The sequence below is a fragment of the Melanostigma gelatinosum genome (assembly GCF_949748355.1).
Source record: "Melanostigma gelatinosum genome assembly, chromosome: 4".
NCBI classification, from domain to species: Eukaryota; Metazoa; Chordata; class Actinopteri; order Perciformes; family Zoarcidae; genus Melanostigma; species Melanostigma gelatinosum.
In genome coordinates, this window is record NC_136637.1 from 29,270,471 (window position 1) to 29,289,033 (window position 18,563).

Below are 18,563 nucleotides of genomic sequence, written 5' to 3' on the forward strand. Positions count from 1 at the left end.
CATAGTTAAAGTAATCTGAGATCTTGACACCTAAAAGTAGAAATAGTGACAAACAATCGGCGAGCAGTTGAACACACGAGGGAGAAGAATGGAAAGAACAGAGACGACGTCTCACCAGGTGTCCTCCACAGCTTCTCCTTCGGGCGCCTCTTCACTGGGCTTTGTTGGATGTTGTCCAGCGTGTCCATGTCCAGTAACTTTGTCTTCTTATTAACTGTGAAGCATTTAACAGCATTCAAAGCTCACAATCAGCGAGGACTTCAGGATTATTGGTCAGTCACTTTCAGATGATAAAGGAAGGATGTGCTGTCACGACATACTGTCGTCGTGAAGAGGTCAACAAGTGACCGTCTACTTGCTGTTTGATGAAGAGGCTAAAATCATCTTTAACACAAATGAAGATGAGCTTTGTGTGTTTGGAGGCTGAATGCTGCTCAGTTATTTACCCGATGACTTCCTGGTTTCTCGCCGTCGTTTGTGCCTTGTTTGTATTTCTATTGCAAGACGAAGAACAAAACACTGAATACAGACTCCGAAATCAGTCATACAGAACAAGAGAAAAAGGGTGTGTGTGTGTGTGTGTATATTAAATAATACATAATATATTATTATTATTATTATTATTATTATTATTGTACAAATTATAATACTATTATAATAATGATAACAATAATAACAATAATAATCAGAAATAAATAACTAAAACACATAAATCAAATAAAAAAATGAGCATTAATACTAATCCTACTCCTACCTTTGACCGCCACTAAAGCTGCTATCAACAACAACAACAACAATAATATCAACAATAATAAAGTCACAGGGAGCGCCGCTCCGTCCTGGGGGTGAAGCAGGATCGAGGCCCCGTCAGGAGCTCCACAACGGCTTATTGTTTCATTCTGTAGTCATCCACATAGAATTGTATTTCGTCATTTATTTGATTTTATTAGCTGATTCATGTGTCGTTTTTAAAAACTGCTGTTGTGACTGATTGATCCAGCTGTAGGTCACACCCAGACCCTTATAGCAGCAGACTGCATGGAGCACTGACTTACCAACTGCCTCTCTCCTCTCAGCATCGACCTGCACAGGTGAGTTCCTGGAGCTGCAAGAAGATTACCGAGGTGATCGTCTCCATCATCGTGACACTAACGTGAGCACTGAGTGCAGCTCGAACGACCTCATTTCTTAAATGGCACCATGCAACACTACAATACATCACAAAGAGTAAATACCTCAGAGCTACGTCTTGACAGAAGTGGCTTCCTGACAAATGACGCACATTCGTATTTATACCCAACAGGCGAACAAACACAATGAGGCTGAAAATATTCAACGTTGTTTTTCTCAGAAGATGGAAAACAAACCGCTGAATTCTAAGATGCTGCCAATAAATCAGTGCATTCATCAGAGCCGGCGCTGCTTTCACATTACCCCACAGACCCAGAGAACACAAGGAAACAACAGTAATAACAATAAGATGCACTCGCACAGCAAAACGCTGTTTATTTGACAGCCACTGTGTGTGGATAATAAAGAGACTGAAGCTATTCTGAGCTTCACTCAGACGTTTCTTGAGATCAGTTCAGATCAGGCGGAGTGGCCTCAGATTGTTCAGACGTCTTTAGAAAACACACATCACTTACTGCACTTTATTGACCTGGCTAATCGTGTCTTTGTATCATCTTAGCTTCACAAAAACAACGAGGTGGCTCATTCTCATCTCCGGCTTTAAGTCACAAATGCAAAAAACAACAAACTCACACAAACACAAAAACAAGACTATTGTTCATGTTACTTTTAAATATGAAAAGTTAAAGAACCATCATGGATCAGTGGTGAGTACTCAGATCTAAAGTATGAATACCACAGTGTAGACGATAGATCGATAGAGAGGTGGATATTTACTATATTAGTCCCGCAACGGGACATGCAGCAGCATTTATAGATACAGGAAAAGCAATACAAATAAGTAAAAAATATTAAATATAATATCAAATAGAAATACTTACAAGTAAAAGGCATGTGTTTCACTTTTACTGAAGTAAAAATACAGAAGAATTAACATAAAAATGTACTTAAAGTACCAAAAGTATTGTATATTATTGGGCGATAGTTGATATGTACATTATTATGTGAATTAGAAGTATGAAGTAGCAGAAAATGGAGATACTCAAGTAAAGTACAAGTATCTCTTTACTCTACAACACTGGTAACAAATACAGCGTACACATGACACACAGAGTACACACAGAGTACACACACAGTACACACACAGTACACACACCTGGATGGGATTTGAACCTCTGCATTTTCCTCCTTGTTATCTGCGATGTTCAGTTGAAAAATCACTGAAACACACACACACACACACACACACACACACACACACACACACACACACACACACACACACACACACACCAAATAAACCAAACGGTATTGGCCTGATTGGACCCTTTAACTTAAGTATTGCTGACATTATTATCAGCTATCTTTGTAATAAATCATTGGATGTAATAAAGTTCTTAAGTACAGTGTTGATTTGAGTTTTTCTATTGAATGCTACTTTGTATAAATCAACTCTAGTATCACAACTTTAAAATACTCTTACATGTACTTGTTAATGATAAAAAAGACAATAATATATGATATCCTTGATAATATAACACTTTGAAAGAACTTCCTTGAGTAACAGTTTGAATATTGAGCTTTCCATTAAAGGTATTTCTAATTTTCCTTAATTTAAGTTTACTTTAATTGAGGATGTCTACTTCCTCCACCACTGGTTAATCACAATATAGTTTATGCCTAAATGTATGTTTGTTTAAACTTACACTGATATAATTTCCCCTCCTCGTCCTCTTCGACGACAACTTCAGAGTCAGACTCCGATGAACACATTTGAATATAGAAAAGGTATTTTAAACAAAAACCACACCAGAATTAATAGAAATAAAATCAATAATAATTAGCCGGCGAGCTCCATTAGGATCAGTTAAATTGACAGTTCAAGACGTTTCTATGGAGACAAGGGACCACCAACTGTAATCAACTGCTGATATCAGAAGACACATTTTCCGTTTTTAAAATATTTATTTTTTATTTTCAGTCATGAACATGTCGTTGCTGGTGATGTCAGTGAATAATAAAGGCTCTGTATTCATATACAATTCGTATATAACTCCATTAACGCTTCCAGCGAGTCGTTCTCTGATTGCGGGTTATAATCGCCATAGCAACGAGTCAGCGCTTTACGTGACGTATTTATGCTGCGACGCGCATTTGCCACGTCACCTGCAGGAGACTCGTGCGTTTGTTTTGCCAGCTGTCTTCCTTTTAGCTGTCAGCTCTGATGAGTCTTTAGACGGGCTGACAATTAAAATTTAAAAAAAATGTCGAGCGCGGAGGACTTCACGCTCTTTCCGGACAACGTGTGGGAGAAAGTAGTGCTGTCGAAGGTGAAGAAAGCCGTTGTTTTCATGGACTACCGGTGCGCGGAGGTTCTGCACTGGTGCGGAGGCGCCGCGCGCTTACTGGAGGCTGGAGCCCGGAACTTAAAGGAGTTCTCCAGCTTCGAAGCGTGCGGGGAGAACGAACCGAAGGCCGTGTTCGTGGTGAGCACTTTGCTGAAGGGTCGCACGGTGGACACCATCAAAGACATCGTGTCGCTCAGTCACTTCCGGTACTGCGTCGTCTTCACCGCCGTCTCTCACTCCGTGCACCTGTTCGCCAACGGCGTCACCGCGGAGCCGGACGGCAGCCCCGTGTTCGAGCAGTTTGAGGAGAAGCTGTGCGAGTGGATGGGCAACATGAACTACACGGCGCAGGTCGCGCATGCGCCGTTGGTGTTCGCCCCGGTGTCGCACCAGCAGCTCCTCCTCGCGCCGGCCTTCGCGCACCTGTTCCCTTTGCTCGCACCTGACCTGGAGGTCATCAACGCGAAACGACCGCAGAAGAAGAAGTTCGGCAGCCTGATCGACGTAGACGTGCACGCGCTCCCCGTGGAGCTGCAGTTGGAGATCAAATCCTTGGCTTCGGCGCTGAGTTCGCTGTTCGAGGCGACGAACACCAGGGAGGAGAGCTTCGCTGTGGGTCCAATGAGCCGCATCATAGCGGGCGAACTGGCCAGTCACCCTCAAGCGAAGAACAGGAGGAAGACAGCCCAGAATAAAGCATCCATCATCTTTGTGGACCGAACAATGGATCTTACAGGTAAACCCCCCCCCCCCCCTTGTTTGGACCACATTGCATCAAATCATTTATGAATTACAAGAACATTCTTGTCCAATTTAAGATATCTGTGTGTAAGATTTATTATTACATTTTAATTTAACGATAATGTCGTTAGGGTTAATTGTAGAATGTCCGGTCTTGTTATAAACAAACTTCTCTACCTCTCGTCACAACTCTACCATATACTGAATAGAAGTCTTTTTTTCTCAGGAGCTGTTGGACATCATGGCGACAACCTGGTGGAGAAGATGCTGACTGTGCTCAAACCTTTACCTGGTCATGTCACTGACGTCCAGGTGGACATGCTGGAGCTCACGAGCCTGCAGCGAACCCCTCACTCCGACACCACCGTGGCCCCCGGCTGCCTCGCTCAGACCCAGTGAGTGTCACTGATGACCTGAGTCACAATCAAACACACTTAGTTTATAGCACAGGACCTCATGTTTGGTTTCTCTTATTCATTAATCCATCCATTACCTTTATACCAGGGGTCTTCAACGTTTTTCAGGCCAAGGACCCCCAAACTGATAGAGAGATGGAGCAGGGACCCCCGGCTATATATATTGTATAAAATTGTGTTTTATATTAAATGGGCCTAGTACCGTGTATAAACATACCTCTTTATTGGGCATTCAATACTAAGCTATTCAAATAATACACGGGTTCATATATCCATGTTTTTATTTTAAACATGTGTAAGGCCACTGCCATTTATAAACACACCTTGTCAGCTGATACCAATGCCGATATCAACATTGTCTGTCAATTGCATGATAATCATTCAAGATATTCAAACTGATGTTTTCATTTTAAACGTGGAAACGAAAAATGACTGACCTATTAGTACCACTGCCATGCATAAAGATACCTGTTATCTTTCATACAATACTGAACTATTAAAATAATGGACACATTCATGTTTAGAGGAAACGAAAAATAATTTTTAATTTTTTTTTCTAATCAACCAAAGATTTCGCGGACCCCCTGCAGTACCTCCGTGGACCCCCTGGGGGCCGCGGACCCCCTGTTGAAGACCTCTGCTCTAGAAACATAGCTTCCATTTTATGTGCATGTTTCACTCTTAGTTTTAGTGCACAAATAATAATAATAATGAACAATACTTACAATTAATAATTGACATAATTGAGGGCGGGGCCTCTTTGAGTGACAGCTGGGTGTCGTCTCAGGCCGCTAGCTGTGTTGTCGCTGCCAAGATGGTCTCGGGCCGCATGGTTATTAACACATCATTCAAATAAAAAAGAGATTAATATTTTCACCCCCCCCCCATGGAATATTTATCTGGGGTTCATATGATTTCAACAAGTCTGAATTCAGTTCAAAATCCCTCATCAAATCTTTTGAGGTCGTTTGTTTGGAGGATAATTAATTCAAAATGGAGCCCATCCCTCCCACTGACACAACCACAATATATTGACATACTTTTCCCACCTGGCCAAACACCCCCCCCCCCCCACACACACACACACACACGACCAGCATTAGCTGCCAGTGGGTTCAGTGAATCCTGCCGCTGGTCTTGGCTGTGCAGACGCATGTGTTGGGCGCCTGCGGTGAGGGCTTGTTGAACATGGCGGGGGTTAGTCCTCCATCATGTGTTCCACTCTCGCTCTGCCCCTTCATGTGGCTGCAGGAGGAAAAGCCTTTGACTTAGAAGAAGAGTTTTGTGGCGGGAGCTGTCATGCTGCATGTCTGGCCGCGTTGAGTTCATGAACAGGCTTACAAATCCAGCGTTCTGTTCTCAGCTAGGTGGGAGGTTCTGTTGTAATGGAACCAGTCTTGGATCTCTCTAGTCGGGGCTGTTTAGACAGTGTGTGCTGTAGCAGATAATGTGAGCACAGCCGGGGGGGGGGGGGCAGGTTGCACCGACCCTCGCATGCCTGAAGTCTGGGGCACGTCAACCAGATCCCTAAAATACACCCACAACTGCACGTCAGCGTTCTGAAGATCAACCACAGCTGCGTTGTCTCTGTGGACGGATGAAATGTTTGGTGTTGTGTCCTCGATGCTGCAGCAACAAGCTCAGCCTCTCACATCGGCCATAAGAAAGAGTTAAGAGCATGATGATGGAGCAGAGGTTGAGGTCACAATATTCAATATTCAATGTCTGCACAATGCAAAAGTCTTACAGTGAAAACCTGCTGTTTATACTGGCATCATGTTGGCGATATTATTTTGTAAACAAACACGCATGTAAACACCGGGAAATATTAAGGTCAGCAAAAAGGATATATATATATATATATATATATAAAATATATATATATATAAAAATATATATATTTTGGTCACGTCCATATATCCTTCAAGAAGTCGATAACGCAAAATATATCAACGCCAGCCATTTACATACATTGTACGATGGGCGACAATGTAAACATTTTCATGTCCATATATCCTACGATAAGTCTTTAACGTAGAAATTAGGTAATTTCCATCCCATGATAAGTCAAAGTAATAAAAAGATCCATAGATCGTACCATAAGTCGATAATTATTGTGACGAGCCTGCTGTTTGCAATCGTTGTCCCAGATCTTTCCACCAAACACGAGTCTCAGCCAAACCTCTGGCAGCATTTAGATGACCCACTCCGATCGAGTTCACGCCTTCTAGCAGGTGCTCCGACAGGAAACGGACGAAGAAGAAGTGTGGCTGAAAGCAATCGGCAGTTCGGCGGCTGTGTCGGATCCACAGGAGTGTTATTGCCTCTGCTATCTCTGAGCCGATGGCCCAGTTGAGGCTTTATCGCAGATGTTTTTTGGAGATTGAAGAAGCCGAGAGTTCCACTTTATTTAACTGCCTTAAGTGCACAGCGGAGTTCATGTCAGTCCCTCGAATGTGTTCAAGACGGGGGGGAGGGGGGCTCTGCTAATGCTGATGTTTTTAGAGTTGTGCTGCTCTTAAGCATTAATCTCTCTTAATTCTACAAAAACTAAAATCCTGAAAACTAAACTAAACTAAAACGTTGTTCTTTGCATGATGGGAGCTCTGCAGAGCCCGACTGGCTCCGTGTGGTTTCATTGTCTGCACAACGGCTTCTCCTCCCTCTGGATGTTTATACACCTACGGTTTGTCGAGCTATATTTAGCTTGAGACCGTTGTGTGGACCAACTCGAGCCTTTTAAACATCAGGTGCGGACGTAATTCGGACCTTTATTTGTCGTGTGTGATATTTCCTTCAGTGATTCCAGGATATTTTTGATAGATTAGCGTGTCTCAAACATTCTGTGGGTGGTTGTTGGTTCTAGCTCTGCTCGTGAGACCCCACACTTGCTTTGCAATTACTGTCGTATTGTCTTTCATAACCTGGTGTGAATTCTCCTGATCCGTCAGTCTGTGGTTTTAGTAATCCTGCCTCCGACAAAGTATACTTCGTGTGGGTGTGCTCACACACACACACACAGAGATATTTTTGCCAGTTTTTTCTTTCTCCACTCTTGTACTATATGCCGTCCTTTTGTGCCAGGATGCACATTGTTCTGCATATAGAAGGAGGCTGAGTGAAAGTGGCGGTGGACGGTTGTTTTGAGTGTTTTTGTGGTCGGGTACCTTCCAGTCCCGGTCTGTGTGACTGCTGGGCTTAGACCTGGCAGAGGGCACCAAGTTTCCCCTCGGTCTCCAGACTGAACCCCCCCCCCATCATCTGGCTGCACCTCGACCTTGATCCTGTGGTGGGAGTGTGCTGCTCCTGTGGGCAGCGCCGAGTGTACGGGTGGCCGAGGTGCTCCTGGGTCTGCTTGAGCTCGAGCCAGTCGGAGTGTAACCCCGACCGCACCCTGCCATGAGAACAAGCACACTCGCGAGGGCTGCCGGCTCCTCCAAGCTGCCAAGCAGATCTTTGCATGCGCACCACCAGGAAGGAGGGAAAACACCTATTTCTGTCCCAACTGGGAAATAAAAAGCCAATGCACGCTTCTTTGAGTGCAGGCTGTATGGGGGGAAAAAGAGCTGAGATAGAAGGAGTGGAAAGAGAGGAAATGACAGACAGCTGAGCACAGCCAGCCCTGTTTTTACCCCACAGAGAATAAATAAAACTGTGCATTTTCATTCTATGGTCGTTCCTCGTGGGCTTGAGATTGTTTTGCTGTATTCTACTGACTAAAAGTATGTCTTTTGTGTGATTTATAGGCTAAAAAACACTTTACTCCATGAGTTACACATTATATATGTTGTATACACACACAAACACAGAGGAAGAGGTAATCAAGCCAACATAAATTAGCTTTTTCTTCTCCATAATAAAACTTTGCACTTGATGAAAATGGCAGCCAAGTACGGAAGCCCTGAGGGGGGAAAAAGTGACGAGTTTTACATTTTTTTTGGTCAGGATCATTCCCCTAACTGTTTGTTGTTGTAATACTTATTTCAGCCACAAGAGGCTGAAGTTCACCACCACCCATTACGTTCCAATCAGGAGATAAATCATCCCTGTTCGTGACAGATTAACGTAGATTAAAACACATTTCTTGCCCAAAAAAAGACATGACATTAAGATACATAACTTACCAACACTTAATAAATGTACTTTGTGTTTGGAGGGTTAAAGAATCACCTGGAAGAAACCATGAACGCTTGTAGTCCTCTTTAAAACTAGTGGTGCACCTCGTGTGGCCAGAATGAATATTACAACAAGAAAGATTATCCTGGAAAAGATTATCCTTAAGTCATAAACACCGGAGAGAAAACTATTTAGATCCTCTTCCTTATCTCTCAGGGCTTCCGTATATTTAAGTGACAAAAATAATCACAATTTCAGAGAAGAACCAATTCTCCCTTTGAGCCAAATGTGTCTGTGTCAAAACAACCCGGTTTGTTTGCTTTCATGTGATGATTCATCGCACTGATTCTTATCAAAGACCAGCCGAAAGGTCAGCGATCGCTTCGCCACAGATTAAAGCAGTTCCTATCTGTCGGGCCTGATGGTTATTGACAGGCGATGCAGGGATTGGGCCATATCTGGAGGTGCAGAGAGCCGACGTGTCCCCCTCATCCTGTTTCTTCTCCCCCGGTGTGGAAGGCTTCTCGTCCTGAAACCCACAGCACATCAATCACGGAGATTACTTCCACCTGAGCAGCTCGTACTCCGTGTTCCCATCAAGACGAGCGATAACACGACCTACGCTGTCGTCTGCTCACCGCAGAGCACACTTCCTGTTATATAAAGAGTGAGCGTGCATTTATTCAGTAAGATAACCCCCCCCCCCCAATATATATACGCGTTGTAGAGCTCCTGGTGCGTCTGCGTTGGTGTGTTTAGATTCTTTAGTGTGTATCTCCCGTCCTCTGCTCACTTCCTGCAGAACCTTTCCTTCCATATAAATCCACCGGGTCATTCGTCCCTCTCGCCAGAACACAGACACTCAAGGCCACGTCTGGTTTCGGTCCACCTCGCTCTCCCCCTGTCTCTCTCTCCCCCTGTCTCTCTCTCCCCCTGTCTCGCTCTCCCCCTGTCTCGCTCTCCCTCTGTCTCTCTCCCTCTCCCTCTCCCCCTCTCGCTCTCCCCCTCTCGCTCTCCCTCTGTCTCTCTCTCCCCCTCTCGCCCTCTCCCTCTCTCTCTCCCTCTCGCTCTCCCCCTCTCTCTCTCCCCCTCTCGCTCTCCCCCTCTCGCTCTCCCTCGCTCTCTCTCCCCCTCTCTCTCTCCCCCTCTCCCTCTCCCCCTCTCGCTCTCCCTCTGTCTCTCTCTCCCTGTCTCTCTCTCCCTCTGTCTCTCTCTCCAGCTCTCTCTCCGTCTCTCCCTCTCCGTCTCTCCCTCTCCGTCTCTCCCTCTCCCCCTCCCCCTCTCGCTCTCCCCCTCTCGCTCTCCCTCTGTCTCTCTCTCCCCCTCTCGCTCTCCCCCTCTCGCTCTCCCCCTCTCGCTCTCCCCCTCTCGCTCTCCCCCTCTCGCTCTCCCTCTCCCCCTCTCGCTCTCCCCCTCTCGCTCTCCCTCTGTCTCTCTCTCCCTCTGTCTCTCTCTCCCCCTCTCGCTCTCCCCCCTCTCGCTCTCCCCCTCTCGCTCTCCCCCTCTCTCTCTCCCCCTCTCTCTCTCCCTCTGTCTCGCTCTCCCCCTCTCGCGCTCCCCCTCTCGCTCTCCCCCTCTCGCTCTCCCCCTCTCGCTCTCCCCCTCTCTCTCTCCCTCTGTCTCTCTCTCCCCATCTCGCTCTCCCCCTCTCTCTCTCCCCCTCTCGCTCTCCCTCTGTCTCCCTCTCGCCCTCTCCCTCTCTCTCTCCCTCTCTCTCTCTCCCTCTCTCTCTCCCTCTCTCTCCCCCTCTCGCTCTCCCTCTCTCTCTCTCCCTCTCTCTCCCCCTCTCGCTCTCCCTCTCTCTCTCTCCCTCTCTCTCCCCCTCTCGCTCTCTCCCTCTCTCTCTCCCTCTCTCTCCCCCTCTCGCTCTCCCTCTCTCTCTCTCCCTCTCTCTCCCCCTCTCGCTCTCCCTCTGTCTCTCTCTCCCCCTCTCGCCCTCTCCCTCTCTCTCTCCCTCTCGCTCTCCCCCTCTCTCTCTCCCCCTCTCGCTCTCCCCCTCTCGCTCTCCCTCGCTCTCTCTCCCCCTCTCTCTCTCCCCCTCTCCCTCTCCCCCTCTCGCTCTCCCTCTGTCTCTCTCTCCCTGTCTCTCTCTCCCTCTGTCTCTCTCTCCAGCTCTCTCTCCGTCTCTCCCTCTCCGTCTCTCCCTCTCCGTCTCTCCCTCTCCCCCTCCCCCTCTCGCTCTCCCCCTCTCGCTCTCCCTCTGTCTCTCTCTCCCCCTCTCGCTCTCCCCCTCTCGCTCTCCCCCTCTCGCTCTCCCCCTCTCGCTCTCCCTCTCCCCCTCTCGCTCTCCCCCTCTCGCTCTCCCTCTGTCTCTCTCTCCCTCTGTCTCTCTCTCCCCCTCTCGCTCTCCCCCTCTCGCTCTCCCCCTCTCGCTCTCCCCCTCTCTCTCTCCCCCTCTCTCTCTCCCTCTGTCTCGCTCTCCCCCTCTCGCGCTCCCCCTCTCGCTCTCCCCCTCTCGCTCTCCCCCTCTCGCTCTCCCCCTCTCTCTCTCCCTCTGTCTCTCTCTCCCCCTCTCGCTCTCCCCCTCTCTCTCTCCCCCTCTCGCTCTCCCCCTCTCGCTCTCCCTCTGTCTCCCTCTCGCCCTCTCCCTCTCTCTCTCCCTCTCTCTCTCTCCCTCTCTCTCTCCCTCTCTCTCCCCCTCTCGCTCTCCCTCTCTCTCTCTCCCTCTCTCTCCCCCTCTCGCTCTCTCCCTCTCTCTCTCCCTCTCATGTGCATGAGGATGTTTACAGGAAACCGACTCATTAAACACGCTTCATAAATGAGCTCACTCAGGACTCGGGGCTGATTTTGGGCTGATTCTGTTGCACTTGGACCCGTTTGAAAGAACTCACACTCACACACACACACACACACATTGTCTCAATCATCAGCAATGCTGGACTTGCATGACTGTAGTTTGTGCACTCTAATAAATAAAGGTGCTAACGAGAACCCTCTGCTGTGGGGTACTTAGCCGGGTCCCCACAGGATGATTCTTTGGGTTCCTGGTAGAATTAAAGTGAACTGACCCTTTAAAGAAGACGGTCTGCCAGCCGTCCAGGAGGCTTCATCAATCATCTGCATGTTCAAGTGTGACTCACTTCTGAGTCGCATCATGAATACTACATTCTTGTTCTTGCTGAAGTGAGTAAGAAAACAAAAGCAGTGAAACTCAACAGGATGAGGAGACATTCACGAAATCATGAGTCAGATCAGTTAAACCATTCTTTTCTGCCGCATCATGCACTTCCAGGAATACTATCCCCTCCCCCCACACACACACACGCACACACACACACTCATTAATGACTCTGACACCAGGTATTTCATCGCTTTAACCGTCTGAACCCTAAAACCCAATCCGCAAGATTGAAAAGCATGTTTTCTTTCAACGATCGGCAAAAACGACGATCGTTTATCGCCGCAAGAACATGTAAAACACTTTATCGTGAGATTTCCATCTTTCGACGGTCCGTGACCACATGATGTGCAGCGACCGCTTCCATCGGCAGAAGCAGCCCAAAACAAAGCTACAAATTGTGATATTTCATCAAAAACACTTAATTCTCATACGTCTCATTTAGAATCTCGCCCTGAATAAACCGTTCGCTTAACCAGATTCTGTAAAAAAACATTAATTCTGAGCTCCTCAACGCAGCTATGAAGCCATGATTGATTCATCTGAGACCACAGTCATGTGACAACAAATCAGAGAAACTTTGACTGAACTACAGGAAGCGAACTCAGAGCAGAGAGGAGAGGCTGGAAGTAGAGGCTGTAGCTCAATATGTATCACTGAGAACCTCAATATAAAGGGTTTTATTGAACAAAAGACATGTTTGAGTCTCTACTTCTACCCATGATGGTCCTGTTTCCATGGAGGAGCAGAGAGAACATCCAGACCACAGAGAGTGACCTGTGACGGGAGGACTCTGTGGTCCAGAGGGTGAATGAGCACACGAGTCTCTTTAGGTTTCAGGATTTGATGCTTTTTAATGGTGCGACACACGTTACACATGTAGTGGAGTTCAGTTTAGTGCCGCTCACTCCACCAAACAGAGAGGACGTCAAGAGCAACACTGCCCCCTGCAGTTAGTGTCCTGCAGAACCCCCCCCCCCCCCCCCTTAACATAGTAGTTACTCAACAACGTCCCCCGACTGGTTATAGAGCCTGTCTCACACCCTGCCAGTATAAACCTCACCCCTCACCCCTAGGCCCAGCTCAGGGGGGGGTTGAGTGGGCAGAGAGCCAAATTAGAACCATATTTCATCCACTCTGTCGTCCAACAACACACACACACACACACACACACACGGATGCAGGGCGTGTGTGTGCAGACACACACACACCGATGCGTGTTTACTCGCTGCTCACATATGGCCTGCATGGTCAAGTCACACCATCGGTATTTCAACCACGACAAGTATGCAGGACTTCACGGTTTTGCGCAATCCTCGCGGTTCCGATGCTCCAAGTGTTGTTGTGAAGGATTAAGAGTGTTTTCTACAACTAACACTGCGTCACAGTGATGCCGCTGCACTACGTGTCCACGATCTTACTTCACCCACACGATGATCATCAGTATATCAATTACTCAGTTAGTTTCCTTTGAATTCATGAGGAGAACGTTCTCTCGTGCTTTAAGACGGAGAAAAGAGGATCAAAAAACCAGAGAAGTCTGGAAGAACCGAGTTCAAAAGCTGTGATACAAACATGCATCTTCCCTCAAACATTACCATTCAAACACTTCCTCCACTGCTTACGAACAGTGAGATGTGTGAGAGTGAACAGAGTTTGAAACTTTCAGCTCTATTTACTTCCATTCGTCAAGACTTCAAGGTAACGCGCCGAGTAACGTTTGTATGAATGGTTCTGAAAACGGTTCTAAACTTCCTCCTTTCTGTTCATGTTTCTTGTGTTTTTCGTTGGACTCTCGTCCCGGTCTGTGTGTCTGGTTCTGGTGTGAAGATGGCGGGCGTCCCAGTGCCAGAGCCCCTCTCCCCAATCCAGCCCCGAGGTCTGGAACAGATTACGTCTGATATTAAACACATGGCAGTTAGAAAAGGAGAAGGAAAAGTTTAAAAAAGGAAGAAAAGAAAAACAGAGTGGATTTGTCAGCTCCCTCCCTCCCTCCCTCCCTCAGCCTCCCCCTTTTCTCTCTTTGTCTCGTCCTGAGAGAACGGAGGAGATCATGTCGGCTTGTCACACTTTCTGTCAGACGCACAGAGATGTGAGACGCTTGATGCTTTTTATCCAGCCTGCAAAGTGGCAGAGAGGAGAAATCTGAGAGGAGAGCAAATGTGAAACATGAATTCAAACACAAGATTTTATAAGACAAAGTGTCTCTCATGGAAAGACTTCGTGGCCTCGCGCATGCACACACACACACACACACACACACACACACACACTCTTGTCCTCGGTGTGCCGGTAGAGATGTGTGTTTCTTAACGTTGGTGCATAATGAGACCGGGGACTCCGTCGTGAGGACGGCACTGATTGGTCCAGAGGAATGTTGGCAAACGAGACGTTTAAGGTGGATCGAGAACATTCCTGCTAATTTCAGCGAGGGGGTCCTACAGGGGAGCCCCCCCCCCCCCCCTAGCAGCCTCTCTAATCGCTGAGACGAGCACTCAATCACGTCCATGTTGTCTCTTTAGTGTTGTTGCTGGGAGTCAGACGAACATCTTGTTCTCCTCGTGACTAACTGACCCGCTTGACTGTTTTCCTCCCGCAGGTCACCAGCAGCTCAGTCGCTGTGGGAGAACATGCTGACCAGTAAGCACAAAGAGGGGCTGATGGAGGTCCAGCGGCAGCTGGTGGAGGCGGCCAGCAAGGAGAAGCTGCCCATCGAGATGAGCATGGGTAAGAGTTCAATGATGGTCGTGGAACACGGTGGACGTTTATCAGTTTTATTTATTTATATATGCAGAGAGAGAGAGGGGGGGGGGAATACAGAGATGGAGGTAGAGAGAAAGAGATGGGGAGAGATGGATGGATGGAGAGAGAGAGAGGGGGGGGGGAGTCCAGATAGACATAGGGGGAGAGGGGCAGACATCAGGGAAGAGAGAGAGAGGTAGAAAGATGTCTAAAGTGAAGTGAGGAGGAGAAATTGAGAGGGGGGGGGGCAATGGAGAGAGAGGGGGGGAGATACAGAAGAGAGACGAAAGCAACAACAATAAAACACAACAGCTGTAATAATAATAATACACATGAATAGAAAAATTAACTAATAACAACAATCACAACTTGTTTCCCATCAAATAAAACTCAAAATACATCAAATAAAATCATCATAAAAATCATTATTCTCAGACAGAACCATAGCGCCCCCTACTCACCGCCACCGTCTCTGCTCTGTATTTGTCCATGTGGCCACAGAGGAAATCTGAACCACATGTTGGCTCTGTGACACACACACACACACACACACACACACACACACCGCTCTTGAAAACTTTTGTTGTTCGTTAATGAAGCGAAGGGATAAAAATATGTGCAGGCACGCAAAAATAAAGTCAGTACATGCACAAGTGTACGGGGGCCTCGTGCACGTTCACCTTTTCTGCTGACCTCTTGACTCACATGGGTAATGGGTGTACTACACACACACACACACACACACACACACACACACAGGGCTAATATGCAGGTTAGCATCTGGCAGAGAGGGAGGGGGTTAGAAGGGAGGGGCTGTGTGGTCCCTCAGCGTCTATAATCTGTGAGGTAGAGGAGGTTTCGTCTCTCGTAACGAGCAGGTTGTAATATGTTGGAGGTCACAAACACACACACACACACACGCCACACACGCTGCATACACATGGCGGTTTCATTCACACATTCGTGCTAAACAGACGTCTGGATGGCGGCTACATGGTGGATTTATTTCGACAAATGCATCACAACAAGCTGCAGACAAGAGAAGGAACAAAGACATCGAGAGACACAGTTGAAGTATGAAGAGGCTGCTCAATTCATCCCAAAATCCATATACAGTCTGTCCTCTTACCTGCAGAGCCATTGACACTGTTTTGGTGTGAGTTGCCGAGTGTTCGAGAGATCTTCTCTCCGGTGTGGTGGAACTAGATGTCTCTTTACAGAAATCATGACCTGGTTGCTGAAGATAATCCACAGACCTCGTTGTGAGCAGGTTCATGCAGGAACTACTTTCTTTCTACCGAGCAACACCCGCCAAAACGCTAACTGGTCGCCCCAGAAAGACCATGCAGCTTGCTGCTGCAGAATGTGAGATTAGGTGTGGACAGACGCAGAGGTGCACACTCACTCACTCACTTGCATGACAGCGTATAACTAGCACGACAGGTAAGAGGAAGAAGATGTATTTATTGTTAGTTCTTTGGTTGAACTGTCCCTTTAAGGTCTTTCCTTGAGAGAGAGAGGGAATGGGAGACGAGTTGGAGAGAAGAGGGAACTGTCCAACTGCTCACACACTGAACCTTTATACCGAACTGGCACAGGACCAGACTCCACGAAGCCCCCCTGAGCTCCCAGCAGAGGTCCCATCCTGCCCACCAGCACCACCGGCGGAGCGCTCAAATCCATCATATGAGACCCGGCTAAACACCCCCACACACACACACACACACACACACACACACTCAGCATTAATACCTATCTGCTCTGTCAGTGCCCACTCACTCACTAGGAGAGCACAGAATTTTTCCAATCGCGCCTGAAAAACACGTTCTGCACTCTGGTGGATTTATGCAGATCTTTGGAGAAAATATACTGAACGCTCACACACACACACACACACACACACACACACACTGGACTCCACTTGGCTTCTTTTCATCTCGACGGGATAAGATCATCCAGAGAGAGACAGAGAAAATAATCCATTTCTCAGAGCCTGAGTGTGACCCGTCAGGTTTCTCACAGCACAATAGAGTGATGAAATTCCCTCGCTGTGTGTGTGTGTGTGTGTGTGTGTGTGTGTGTGTGTGTGTGCGTGCGCACATGTATGTGGTGGTGCAGAGTCCAGTGTTTATCTTGGGTGTTTTTGCTCTTAGCAGGGAATTAGTTAGACAGCTTCGGTTTCATCGTCCCCAAAAAGTGTGTTTATATGTTTGTGTGTGTGTGTATGTATATATATATATATGTATATATATGGATATATACATACATGTATATATATATTAGTGTGCACCGATACTGCAGTGTACATGAGATGTGTTGACGGGGCCTTACTCCAGGCTCCTGTGGTGCAGCCTGCAGAGATGACCCCGACAATCGATTGCATTCATCATTTCAAGCCGTGAGATCAGGGAGAGTTTAATGTCACAGTAGATTCAAATAAGAATTCATACTTTACAGCATCAGCGCTGCTTTTCTTTTTTTTTAATCTGAAGGCCAAAAACATTGTTTTTCATGTGCTGATCAGTGTTTTCACATCATCTCTTCTTTCAGACTCGAGGAAAGAAAACATTTATTTTACTACTTTTTTCGATTTGCGTCTGTAGATTTTTCCATTAGATAATTCCTCATTTGCATATTTAAACATTATTTAAACATTATGGATGTTTATGAGAGCTTATAACTGTAGTTATTGAGTGCTATAAGCAGATTATAAGTGTGTTTCTGATGCATTGTGGACCTGGGTGTCTCCCAAACCTCTCTGGAGCACACAGACCTCCACTCCTCTACAGTAGAATCCTAAAGGGCCACAAATGAAGCTTCCAGGACTTTCCTCGTCTTAGAGCGCATAAATAAAAGTGCCCCGTCCATGTAGAATGACTTCTGAGGCCGTCCAGCTGCATCACTTAGCCTCCGAGTAACCCTCTGCACCCAGAATGCAAAGTCATCTTCCCGTAACGGGACTAAATCATCGTTGGCCCCTGCACCGTTTTCTTGCATTGTCGAGGACTTTGATCGTGGTCGAGACCTCAGTTGCCACTTCTGCACATCAGGCTGAAATGGGTCAGCAGCTCAAGCTGTTTATAGCGCGGGACTGAAGATGTGATTTGTTTTATGGCTGCTGCTGCACGTAAGTGCACCGAGAAGAACAATAAAAGAGGCCGAGGGGTTCAGGTTTCTCCTGCTGTCTGAGGTGATGTCCAACGAGCGACGCAGCGCTGGTGAACGAAACAAACACGCTAATAAATTAGATAAATCCACGTTCATGCACACATTATCCAACGGACTGAACTCTACACAGAAACATTTAAATACATCAGGAGTTCTCTCTAAAAACACGAAATATAACATGACACAAACAATACACTGGGCTGTACATATTTGTTAAACCACTGACCAAAATGAATCATGAATCCAAATGTAATGTATTCTGGGTCATGACGAATAAAGCACACAAACGTGTTCAATACTCCTGCTAATATTATATATTTAGGGCTTTTATTGTGAAAGTTAAGACCAAAAGCAACGGATCTGGTCTGCGTTGCCTTTGTCGAGGTTGAAAGGAGTAATAAAGTTTTACCGTCTTGATTTAAACAATGACGCCTCTGTGTTGTTGTATAAATAGTCTCAGCTCATCCCGTTCTGCACAACTTGGTCGGTTGACGTCTTTATTCGTGGCGCAAAAGCTTCGAAAAATCTGCCTTGTTCCAAAAAAGAAGTCTCGTAATTTTCTTGTTCTCTGTGGAAACTTGTGACAAAAACAACAGTTAAAAAAAATGTTGACGTGAAATGATTGCACGAAGAAAAAAACAAAACTCCCCCGATTGTGTAAAGGCCTTTACTCGCCACTAATCTAAAAATGGTCAAAGAAGTGGATCTTCTGTGCAGACAGCTAGCAGCCTGAGACCACGCCCACCTGTCACTGAAAGAGGCCACACCCCTTAATAATGCCTT

General features: G+C 46.7%; 1 protein-coding gene across 1 annotated transcript in view; it reads left to right on the forward strand.

Annotated features, from left to right (window-relative positions):
- The first annotated feature begins 3,293 nt into the window (after window positions 1–3,293).
- scfd2 (sec1 family domain containing 2) overlaps window positions 3,294–18,563 on the forward strand; it is an 80,719-nt gene continuing 65,449 nt past the window's right edge. Inside the window, exons 1-3 of the mRNA XM_079268009.1 lie at window positions 3,294–4,215; window positions 4,447–4,615; window positions 14,470–14,597. Of these exons, the coding sequence (XP_079124135.1) occupies window positions 3,396–4,215; window positions 4,447–4,615; window positions 14,470–14,597 (1,117 nt within the window). The 5' untranslated portion in view covers window positions 3,294–3,395. The remainder of the gene's footprint in view (window positions 4,216–4,446; window positions 4,616–14,469; window positions 14,598–18,563) is intronic.